This window comes from Engystomops pustulosus, chromosome 9 (assembly GCF_040894005.1).
Source record: "Engystomops pustulosus chromosome 9, aEngPut4.maternal, whole genome shotgun sequence".
Classification (NCBI taxonomy): Eukaryota; Metazoa; Chordata; class Amphibia; order Anura; family Leptodactylidae; genus Engystomops; species Engystomops pustulosus.
In genome coordinates this window covers 103,069,751-103,081,598 of record NC_092419.1, presented here as the reverse complement: position 1 = coordinate 103,081,598, position 11,848 = coordinate 103,069,751, and the positions used below count along the sequence as shown (strand labels likewise).

The 11,848-nt window shown below is 48.0% G+C and overlaps 1 protein-coding gene and 1 long non-coding RNA gene across 9 annotated transcripts in view; one reads left to right on the top strand and one right to left on the bottom strand.

Moving 5' to 3' along the window:
• Positions 1-16: 16 nt before the first annotated feature.
• Positions 17-11,848, top strand: part of LOC140077678 (uncharacterized) — a 95,198-nt gene continuing 83,366 nt past the window's right edge. For 6 of the 7 annotated variants that reach the window (XR_011849814.1, XR_011849813.1, XR_011849812.1 and 3 more), the window contains exons 1-2: positions 186-260; positions 2,610-2,787. This is a non-coding gene — a long non-coding RNA (uncharacterized lncRNA). Of the gene's footprint in view, positions 261-2,609; positions 2,788-11,848 lie in introns of all 7 variants that reach the window. The other variant, XR_011849810.1, reaches the window with a different exon arrangement.
• Positions 2,467-10,456, bottom strand: WAS (WASP actin nucleation promoting factor). 2 transcript variants are annotated; one of them, XM_072125018.1, is made up of 12 exons: positions 10,293-10,455; positions 7,030-7,164; positions 6,759-6,845; positions 6,393-6,489; positions 6,019-6,051; positions 5,892-5,942; positions 5,467-5,656; positions 5,322-5,364; positions 4,975-5,128; positions 4,371-4,786; positions 2,934-3,048; positions 2,467-2,781 (listed from the first exon to the last, which is right to left on the bottom strand). In XM_072125018.1, the coding sequence occupies exons 1-12, from the start codon at positions 10,404-10,406 to the stop codon at positions 2,726-2,728; spliced, it is 1,491 nt and encodes a 496-aa protein (XP_071981119.1). In that variant the 5' UTR covers positions 10,407-10,455; the 3' UTR covers positions 2,467-2,725. The 2 variants fall into 2 exon arrangements, with proteins under 2 accessions (XP_071981119.1, XP_071981120.1); XM_072125019.1 differs by lacking the exon at positions 6,019-6,051 and having other exon boundaries at positions 10,293-10,456.

The window sequence follows — 11,848 nt, the reverse complement described above, 5'->3', positions numbered from 1 at the left end:
AAACTCGGGGTAGTGGGCGTGTGTGCTCGGCATTTACCTCACGTGGTTACAAGAGGTCGCACTGTCTCAGCCGCGGCGGCCATTTTACTGAGGTCTTTTGCTAATAAAGTGTATATTCTATATCCGCTGCTGAGGACGTTTTGGAAATCAATGTAATGATACGTATTACCCTCTAGTGCGTGTGAGGTAAATGTAGGACTTTCTGTCAGTTCATAGTTTCTGGCCTGTGGCTATTACTGGCTGCTAGGGTGTGAGCTGCAGTAAGTGCTCAGGGTCCTGATGTTGGAGATGAACTTGTCACTTTGTTAATCCAATTCTATTAATTGTTGTTGTTTTAATTGTTATTACATAAAGTGCATTGGATTGTGCCAACCACCAGGCCGCAGGGTTATGTCAAGCCTTACACAATGGGTCTGATGGAGAAAGTGGTGCCGAGGCTGTATAAATACACAAAATGCTAGAAAAATGCTTGTCGCAGGTGGTGAGGACGGAAAAAATGGCCACCAGTTTTTACATAAATGGAGGAAAATCAAGAAGCTGATGGGTGAGAGTCCCAACCAAAATGGCGGGTCACTTGCCCTGTAATAGATTTAGCGGCAGGGCGATCAATAGCGTCATGAGTGTACCACAGTCGTTGCCCGACCAATAATGTTGTTAACCTCCAGCCTTAGACATTGTTCACATTGTGTATTGAAAAGAAGTAGAATAGCTAACCAGAGGAGATGAGTGGAACCCACAGGGTCCGCTCATTTCTACGGTTAACATTTGTGTTTACACAGCGTAATGTTACCACATGGTCACTCCTCTCCTTAGGTGTTGTAAACATCACGTATGGACGCAGCCAAAGGGTGAAGACACACGTGGCGTTTTTGGGCCGTTTTTAGTTAGTGCGTTTTCACATTGTTAAAAACGCATGCGTTGTTGACCAGTTTGAATTAAGATAATTGGTCAAACCTGCCAAAAACGCATGTGTTTTTTAACGATGTGAAAACGCACTAACTAAAAACGGCTTAAAAACGCCACATGTGTTTTCACCCTAAGGGTGATGTCACACGTTCAATTTTTTTGGATGCAGTTTTTGATGCCCAAACCAGGAATGTAGTATAAGTAGGAGGAGGAGCAGCAGCTTACAATTATTTGTCTCAGCCATTATGATCCACACCTGCTTTTGGCATCAAAAACTGCATCTGAAAAACTGAACGTGTGCCATCACCCTGAGGCCGGCGCCACACAGGGCGCTTTGTCTGCGTTCCATAGAAACGCCGATGCGATCGGGCCGAGGCCCGCCCCGGTGGGCGCGACTTTGTTTGCGTTTGCAAGCGCAGACAAAGCGCCCTGTGTGGCGCCGGCCTAAGGGTGAAGACACACTTGGCGTTTTTGGGCCGTTTTTTGTTAGCACGTTTTCAGATCGTTAAAAACGCATGCGTTTTTGACCAGTTTGGATTAAGATAATTGGTCAAACCTGTCAAAAACGCATGCGTTTTTAACGATCTGAAAACGTGCAAACTAAAAACGGCCCAAAAGCGCCAAGTGTGTCTTCACCCTAAGGTCGAAGACAAACATGGCGTTTTTGGGCCGTTTTTACTAAGTGCGTTTTCAGATCGTTAAAAACGCATGCGCTAAAAACCGTTTTTCATTGCGCAATTTCGGAAAAACTGTCAAAAACGGATGCGTTTTTTAACGCATGCGTTTTTAACGATCTGAAAACGCACTAACTAAAAACGGCCCAAAAACGCCATGTGTGTCTTCACCCTAAGGCCGGCGCCATACGTGGCGCTTTTGTCTGCGCTTGCAAACGCAGACAAAGTCGCGCCCACCGGGGCGGGCCTCGGACCGATCGGGAACGAGCCGCCGGTGTTTCGCGTTTCCATAGAAACGCCGATGCGATCGGGCCGAGGCCCGCCCCGGTGGGCGCGACTTTGTCTGCGTTTGCAAGCGCCGACAAAAGCGCCACGTGTGGCACCGGCCTAAGAAGTTTTCCCAAATGTGTCTTAAGTATCCAATCATTAGGCCTCTCCTCCACTGAACAATGCTGAAATCCCCTGAAGTGGCAAAAATTCCTATCCGACCGTCCGTTTTTATAGTTCCAGTATCGTCCTGGTTGTGTACGAGTTTGTTTTATGGATTTGGGCAATCACCATTAGTCAGCATGTGTCACTTCTGTATATGTAAGGAATACATTGTCCAAAAGTTATCTAATGTGTATTGGGGGCCACCGTGGATCTCGGTCACTCCTATGTCTAGTCATGGGACAACTGTGCAAATGTAGAGATGATAGGACTGTAAACCAGTCATTGCAGACTTTCATTAAACTTCCTGAAACTGATAACAGAGAACAATAGTTTGTATTCAGCTGCACAGTAAAGTGATGGATGATTAGACGTTAGATTTTAGGCTCTAACCAATCTAGAAGAATCTCCTGGTAGCAGTATCTCATCAACCAGCATAAACATTGCAATAAAAATGTTAAAATTTGACTTTTTTTTTTATTGTTTTCTCTCTGGAGGCAAACTGTGTAAGAACATCATGTGCCATGTATAGAAAATAATGACAGTCTCATAATTTATTTCCATAACAAATAACTTTTCTCTTTTATCTGTTTATATCAGGGAACATGAAATCCAAAGATTGTATCCATCGGACGTCAAAACCAGCAAACCGTTCACATTTACTGCAGAGTAATGAGCAGGCGCTGGGATAGAAGATCCAGGGTACCGAAGACGTCTCAGTCATCCCACTCATCATCATCATCCTCATCTCCTCCGTCATCTTCATCCTCATCTACAGGTACAGTAGACACAGGGAGTATCAACAACAATGTACAAAGCATGGGAAATGTTGCTAAATATGAATGCACCCCCTCCCCCCCCAAAAAAAAATACATAATTGCGGTCAGTGGATGTAATGAGGGGCTTCTGGATGGGGAGAGTTACCTGAAGAATGGATGACTTTGCTTCTCTTTTGCATGACATGCATGAGAGCTCCCACTAACCCCTCTGAGCAGGCGCTAGTCTGAGGGGAGCTGGGCACATCACCTTGCTCTGTCACCTGGAAAACAAAATAATTTGAAGCAGTGTTCTCTTCACTTTATGAATTAGTGGGCGTCTTGTCTTCATAAAACTACTGTTGATGATAAGGATCTGTTTTATCTTGTACTGTGACATGTCTGACCATTCATCTGTGCAGCGACCAGTCTCCATCTTAAATGAAGGTGACCTGCATCACCACTATGATGGTAGAAAAGGGTGAGGTAGTTACTTCCAGATCATAATGTGATAGCAGGGCCGGCTCCAGGTTTTAGTGGGCCCCTGGGCGACAGAGCCTTAGTGGGCCCCTCCGTGGGCCGCCCTCCAGTGGCCACACTTCCCCCCCCCTCCCCACACACTGACCACCCCCCCTCCCCTGCGGACACACTGACCACCCCCCCTCCCCTGCGGACACACTGACCCCCCCAACCTCCCCCTGCGGACAAACTGACCCCCTCACCCCCCCCCCCCTGCGGACACACTGAACCCCCCCCCCCTGCTGACACACTGACCCCCTTCTCCCCCTGTATACACAGTGACCCCATCCCTCCCCCCGCGGAGACACTGACCCCCCCTCACCCCCTGTATACACACTGACCCCATCCCAACCCCCGCGGACACACTGACCCCCCCCCTCTCCCCCCTGTATACACACTGACCCCATCCCTCCCCCCTCCCCCTGCGGACACACTGAAACCCCCCCTCCGGGAAAGAAGTATTTTACCTGTCCTGGTTCCCCCGGCGCAGCACCTGCAGCTGTCTTCGGCCTGGGCCTCCCGTACGCGCCGGCTCTGAAGCCGGCACACGTGACCCGATGACGTCATCATGTGCGCCGGCTTCAAAGCCGTCGCATACCCTGCGGAGCGCCGCATCGTGGGAACCGGGACAGGTGAGTTTTAGATTCTGCCTCTATGCTGCGCTCCCGACCAGCGCAGCATAGAGGCAGAAAAATGATCGATCCGGATGGTGATCAATTGTACCAGTGTCTCATAGAGACACTGGTACAATTGATCCGGGGGCCCGAGTGGGCCCCTCCAGTACCCCGGGGCCCCGGCACTTGCCCGGGTTGGCCGGGTGCTGGCGCCGGGCCTGTGTGATAGAATATATTAACAGATGGGTATAGAGCATTAGGCTAGGGCTACACAGATCCCTGAGTCACAATAATTAAAGTGACTTGACCTATTGATTTGCATTGGCTGCGGCTTTGAATTGCGATCTGACAGTCTTTGGTTGCACGACATGTGTCACAGCCAGTTGAATAGCAGCAATAGAATTTTATCAGAATCATGTCTATTGGTGGATCATAGTTTGGTCATGTTGAGGGTTGATTTGTTGACGGCTCACCTTATTGAGTTGGATACCCTGTCTGATCTGGTCTAGCAGGGCTCCACGACCAACAGGAGTAGAAGAGGTCTGTGGCACTTGGCCTGATGATGAAGCTGGAGGGGGAGGAGGACGAGGACCACCATGAGCGTGTTCTGGGGCTGGTGGTGGTGGAGGTGGTGGTGGGGGAGGAGGTGGACCACCTACTCCTCCTCGTGGAGATGGTGGAGCAGCACTTCGTGGAGGCGGTGGAGCTCTGTGGAAATCAGAGGGAGGTGGTGGAGCAGGGCAACTGCGAGATGGAGGAGGTGGTGGAGGGACACTAGAACCTCGGGTTGGTGGTGGGGGTAAGGGGCCTGATCTGCCTCTTCCCTGTGTTGGATGGGTGGGAGATGGAGCATAGCGGGAAGGTGGTGGTGGTGGTGGGGCAGAGGAATCTGCAGGGAGAAAATATGGTTAGCAATCAAAGAATAGCTTCTTATTTTCAGTAGATATTCCTGATCCTTTCTGTCTGACTTGCCTTACTGGAAACAAGTGGCATTGTCCTTAGGCCATAGTAGAAAATGTCAGCTCTGTATAAGAGATCATAAATAATGGACAAATACACCCCCTCCCAGATCCTCACCTCCCATTCTTAATTCTTCTTTTACCGCCTCCACCCCTCCATGCTGCTCTATGAAGTCATAGATCAGTTTTGAGGTTTCTGCGTCTTTCAATTGTGCATCGCTTATTCCTGCTTTGCTGAAAAGGTCACGGAGTTCGGGGTCCAATGCATTTACCTATTTTTAAATCAAAGAATGGGGGAAAGCATTATCTGAAGAGGTAGACAAGAGCCTTAAAGGGCTTGTAGAATAGTGGGGCTCTGACATTTCATCAATATTATATCGACACAACAGTGATCATCCCTTTAATTATTAGAAAATAAAGAAAATGTATATTTGGGATGTGAAGGGTATTGTTCAGGATACTTACATCAAACCCATTATTTGGATCCCAACCAACGTGAGAGACGTGTCTGTAATGAAGCAAGATGTGTGTTATATTATGTACAGTGATTGTAAAGGGAATGTAGTCCATGGCTTTGATAACGATAAAGTTTCTGATGTATAATTCATACTTGAAGCCACTCGGTGCCCCGATATCCGCTTTGGAGAATTTCTTCTTTCCCTTTTTGCTCTTGGACCTATCGTTGGGAATAGGAAGGGCTCTGTATCTTTCCGATGTGATATCTGGGTTTTGAATACTGACTGCCGGCATGTTAAGACCTGAATGGGGTATTGGTAGATGAGTCTGTGGGCTTGGAGGGCCTGTTGGGATTTACATGTATGTGTTATCGCGGAAAGGCACAACATAATACGGTAGTAACCTATAGTTGTAGAGAAGTCCATATAACATTTCCTATTTTCCAGCAGTTGTGACTGTGAAAGCGACACCCTAAAACCCTCTTCCATTTTCTTAATATTGCAAAATGAAACCTCTTTGTCATAAAATAATCTGCTTTATATCAGGAATATATTATTCATATTTCCCCATATAACGTACCATTGGTGAATTGTCCTGGGGGTGGTGGCAGAGGGAGGGTGCTTCTTCTTTCTGAAAACAGTAGTAAAAGTGATTTGTTAGTAGCTATCTGCACGCTCACAGTCTCCGATACATGAAGACCACTTACCGTCTGATACTGGTGGGGGCGGTGGACGCTTTTCTGAATGGAGAAGAAATATGATTGTAAACTGCACTGTATTGTTCTAAATACATCTCCCCATATACAAGAACTAAATGGAGCTCCAACCAGCTCCACCCATAGTGATTACATTATGAAGGATGGGAGGCAATCAATATGTCTCTGTTTTAGGGTGCTAGGGTGGCAGTTGTGCTACCAATGGCAATTAGTCTGTGTGTGCACCCATGCTGTTATAACCCCTTGCTGTCTATCCAGTCATTACTGTGCCACTAGACGCCCATTGCCATCACCTTTATTCTGCATGGATCAGGTACATGTGTCGTATACACATATTATGCAGTGGTATTACAATGACTTTATACCTTGTCTGTGTTGTCTTTTTTGCATTTTTTCCTCAACAACAGCTCGAAAGTTTTCAGCTTCCTCTTCACTGGCAAAATTCAAACCAGCCTGGTATTCCTTGGAGTAGAGAGGGCAATGTTAGGTTAGTCACATTTGGGATGAAGCTATGCTTCACTTGGTAAAGTACAAGAAGGGACATGTGCAGGAGTCTGAGATGGGTATATCCTTATAACTACATCCTCCTTCTGTATACATGCCAGTCACTGATGACTTTCATCTGATGGCATGTCATATGTGGCTGCCGAGCCTCTTACAGAAGGCGGTCATGTGTCAGTGCTAGTTACCTACAATCACAGCAGCCAAGACTAGTTATCAGGCTGACTTACATCTGACGGGAAGGTGTGGAAATATGGACGGGGAGAGGAATACGCAAATTGCTGATATATCTCTTGCTCCCAGACCAGCTTTTCTTCCTGCAAAATAAGAAGCGATACCAGCTGAAAACCTGAAAGTCTATGAGGCTGCCGAGTACAGAGCGCCCGTAAAGGATCATATGATTGGTGGAGTTACAGCAGTCAGACCCCTAAAGATCAGACATGAGCTTACATTTTGGTGTAGGTTAATAATAACAATTCTAGTCTTCTGTGTGATACATACCGTGATGTCATAGAAACGGATAAAATAGGAGCGTTTCGGATTGTCTTTCACTATGCACACAACGCCACAGCCCTGCTTTATCCAGTGATCATTGTTAGGGGAGAGAAGAAGCTGGGCCACAGTGGTTGCCAAAGTCTGAGAGTTAAAAAAAACAAAACAAAGCATAGGGTTAAACACATTGGCGTTTATATAGTTATTATTATTGCAAATGAAAAGTGTTTATCCCATCTTTGACAACCCCTGTAAGTGATTGCTGATCAGGATAACACATAGGCCACTTCTCCTCTATGGTTCCCCCTTGTGTGACTCGCTGTAGTATGTTTCAGTGCACTGCTGTCTGTCCCCAGGCTTTATGCACTGGAGCAGACACTAAGATTCACTTCTATATTTATCAGAAGGAAGTGAATGCAGTTTCTATTCCAGTTGTAGGGTTTTGCTAGATTTTTAGGTAAATTGAGGAAAATGTGTAAGCTGTTTTGATAATGCAAGACTGTAGCCAGTATTGGGCATTGTCCCTGGAGAGCTGTGTAATCATACCTTTGTGTAGGATCTGTAATAATAATAGTAATAATTCTTTATATAGCACACACAGATTGCACAATGCTGCTCAGAGCTTCCCAAATTGGTCCCTGTCCCCATGAGGTTCACAATTTAATCAACCTACCAGTATGTTTTGGAGTGTGGGAGGAAACCGGAGGACCCGGAGGTAAACACGGAGAACATACAAACTCTTTGCAGGTGTTGACCCTGGGACTTGAACCCAGGTGCAAGGCTGTAATGCTAACCACTAAGCCACCATGCTGCCCTGTGCACAGGGAGCTTCTCCTCACACCGCTCTTAAATGGCTGCATTGAACTGTTCCAATGCCCCACCCATCTGCTCTGAGTAAAAGGTGTAGCAGTATTCTGATTGAATACTACAGCATCACTGTAACAGAACATAGGGGATGAGCTGGTAAGATCATCTACACTTCTTACTAGATATATCACACCATGACATTGCTAATGTCTATTGATGGATTGACAAGATATTCACAGGCCCCAAGAACCATTAGTTATGTCACATGTCTCTGGAGATGAACACATTTATAGCCACTTACATCTCAACTTCTAGAAGGACAAACCCCGTAGTGCGTGCAGTATGCCAATACATATGACCATATAATTCCCCTAACCTTCCCCATCAGCGCCTTCCCTCACATGGCCCCCACATTGCTCAATACTCCCTCACTTTATGGTGCCTTTACATTGTGTAGAGCTTCATCTTCTCCTTTCCCACCCTGTGTACTGACCCCTCTCAAGACCCCCCTTGCTGTATAATACTTCCTCTTGTGACCCCCATGCTGGATGATGCCTCCTCGCATGACACCCCACACCCCATGCTGGATGATGCCTCCTCGCATGACAGCCCACACCCCATGCTGGATGATGCCTCCTCGCATGACACCCCACACCCCATGCTGGATGATGCCTCCTCACATGACACCCCACACCCCATGCTGGATGATGCCTCCTCGCATGACACCCCACACCCCATGCTGGATGATGCCTCCTCGCATGACACCCCATGCTGGATGATGCCTCCTCACATGACACCCCACACCCCATGCTGGATGATGCCTCCTCGCATGACACCCCACACCCCATGCTGGATGATGCCTCCTCGCATGACACCCCATGCTGGATGATGCCTCCTCGCATGACACCCCACACCCCATGCTGGATGATGCCTCCTCGCATGACACCCCACGCCCCATGCTGGATGATGCCTCCTCGCATGACACCCCATGCTGGATGATGCCTCCTCGCATGACACCCCCCACCCCATGCTGGATGATGCCTCCTCGCATGACACCCCATGCTGGATGATGCCTCCTCGCATGACACCCCACACCCCATGCTGGATGATGCCTCCTCGCATGACACCCCATGCTGGATGATGCCTCCTCGCATGACACCCCATGCTGGATGATGACTCCTCGCATGACACCCCACACCCCATGCTGGATGATGCCTCCTCGCATGACACCCCATGCTGGATGATGACTCCTCGCATGACACCCCACACCCCATGCTGGATGATGCCTCCTCGCATGACACCCCACACCCCATGCTGGATGATGCCTCCTCGCATGACACCCCATGCTGGATGATGCTTCCTCGCATGACACCCCCCACCCCATGCTGGATGATGCCTCCTCGCATGACACACCACACCCCATTCTGGATGATGCCTCCTCGCATGACACCCCCCACCCCATGCTGGATGATGCCTCCTCGGATGACCCCCCCCCCCCCATGCTGAATAATGGCCCATCCACACTGTATTCCTTACCCCCATCATAGTCGAATAAGTTGAGTATGATTTTAGCGATTACCTCTTCTCTCCTCATTTTATATTTGGTTTCCTTGACCTTCCTCCTTTTTAAATAAACATTTAAAATATGCCAATGAGTCTGAAGGGCTCCTTGGTTTGTTACCAGAGCCCCTCTGGGCTAGTCTCACAGACTGTTACACTGTGCAGGAGCACTACCCCCTCCCACTGTGTGAGATTACATCAGGCAGAGGGAGAAGAGACAGTGTAACAGCCTGTGAAGCTACAGCAGGTAGAGGCTCTGGTAACAACTACAGGAGTCCGCCAGGCTCATTAACATACCTTTAAAAGTTGATTTTGGAAGTAAGGAGGTCATGGATACCAAATATAAGAAGATCACTACAGTCACGGGGCCTGGATCTATGAGTAATGACCTGGTTTATCATGAGGGAATGTGATGGCAGATTTCCTTGAAAATGAGAGTATTCAGCCTAATGTGTATGGCCTCCTTATTGTTACTTAATATTGGGATCTTTGTATAGATCTGGTCTGGTGGCACCAATTTTGTGGCTTTTCACAGTAATTGGGAACCCACCTCACAGTGATTTACATGTGAAGCTGTAATGAAGAACTTCATAGTACGTTTCATTATCAGCAATCCACTGTGACTACAAGACACCCCCTCTATAAACTAACTGGGGGTATGGAATTGGGTTTTAAAAACTGGATGTCCCCTTTAAGCTTCTAGCTTTGCCACTTGACTGCTAAAGTGCAGCAACATCTGATCAAGGTGGTGGCACATGTATGTTCAGTGCCTGAGCACATACGTGTACAGGACTGTGGGGCGTGAGCTAATCCTGTGCTCTGGATACGGTTTTGCTTGTGGCAGTGATGAGCTGCACTAGTATGGACCCTACACCCCCCGCCCGCCCAGGTACCCGACTTCTCACCATGCACTTTCTCCCCAGCATCTGGAACACCTTCTGATTCTCCTGCGCCTGGAGGAGGACAGAGGGGACATTCTCCTGGGCGCGGCCCCCGGTTTTGGAGGGCCCTCTGCTCATTGTAAGAACCCAGCCGCCGTCGTCGTGAGTGTGAAGTTAAAAAAGGGAACTTCCGCACTACATAGATACCAGCGAACGGAAGCAGAAAAACCACCAGAGAGTGCAGCCAGGATATACAGACTGCTGAGGTGCTGGGCGGGAGTAAAGACTTGCCCCAGCCGTTGTTATGTAGGTGCCACAATTACCCTGATTCCCTGTGGAGGATTCCCCTGCGTCAGACATATTCACTGTAGGGAATTTGCCATGTGTCTAGAAATTTTCCTCCTTGTGAGCAGACAATTTATAAGCAAACTATTTCAGTGGCAAGACAGCCAGGAGGAAGACTGAAGGACCTATTCAGATTGGCGTGAATGATGTGGGGTCCGTGGTGTGGGGGATGGCATCTCCGGCTGAGCTGGACCAACTGCATCAGATGGAAAATATGGCCATCATGTGCACCATGCTTCTCACAGCCGCATCTAGATTGTCACTGACATTATCTACTCAAAGTTGTTCAATTCTTAAATGGCATCTGTGTGCTTAATAAGTTACAGGTCCGTAATGCTGGTAGCCAAAATGGAAAGGAGCAGGGCTAAATATTATAAATATTTATAATAGTTATAGCTATTAGAGACCGGGCAGTGACCGGGGACTCCTGCTGCAGCCAGTTATCTTATAGCCAGCTCAAGACAATGAGGGGGGGGGGGGGGTCCTGCTGCAGCCAGTTGTCTTATAGCCAGCTCAAGACTATGAGGGGGGGGGGGGGGTCCTGCTGCAGCCAGTTGTCTTATAGCCAGCTCAAGACTATGAGGGGGGAGGTCCTGCTGCAGCCAGTTGTCTTATAGCCAGCTCAAGACTACGAGGGGGGGGGGGGGGTCCTGCTGCAGCCAGTTGTCTTATAGCCAGCTCAATACACTGAGGGGGGTCCTGCTGCAGCCAGTTGTCTTATAGCCAGCTCAGTACACTGAGGGGGGTCCTGCTGCAGCCAGTTGTCTTATAGCCAGCTCAGTACACTGAGGGGGGTCCTGCTGCAGCCAGTTGTCTTACAGACGCAGCAATGAAGCGAGATGAGGGACGCAGCTGATCTCTTCAAATACAATGACACCACCATTTCCAGTTTCTTTTGTAGGAAGATGTTGCATAGTTCTCTTCTACAAAACATGTGGCCATATTTGCTTCACACCTTAAGAAGGTCCAGTCACTTACACCTTAAGAAGGTCCAGTCCCTCTTTGGTGACTTATACAAAGTGATATGTAATAATAACTTGTATAAATCTAATGCAGAGGATACAATGTTGCGACACAATGGCAACTTGCCTTTGCTCTTAAGTCTAAACCTCGCGTACAAAATAATTATGGTAACTTCTTTCCTAAGGACATCACCTGCCATTGACATCAAGTGTATAATCCCACGATTGCCGTATGTAAAAGGGAGAGAATGAGCTTTAATAACTCATTGATCT

Coding starts and splice junctions, on each gene's coding strand:
- WAS (XM_072125018.1), bottom strand. CDS start 10,406: ATGAGCAGAGGGCCCTCCAAAACCGGGGGCCGCGCCCAGGAGAATGTC. Junction 6,490..6,758: donor TCCACACCTTCCCGTCAGAT/GTAAGTCAGCCT, acceptor CTCTACTCCAAG/GAATACCAGGCTGGTTTGAA. Junction 4,787..4,974: donor AGAAGAATTAAGAATGGGAG/GTGAGGATCTGG, acceptor TTCTCCCTGCAG/ATTCCTCTGCCCCACCACCA.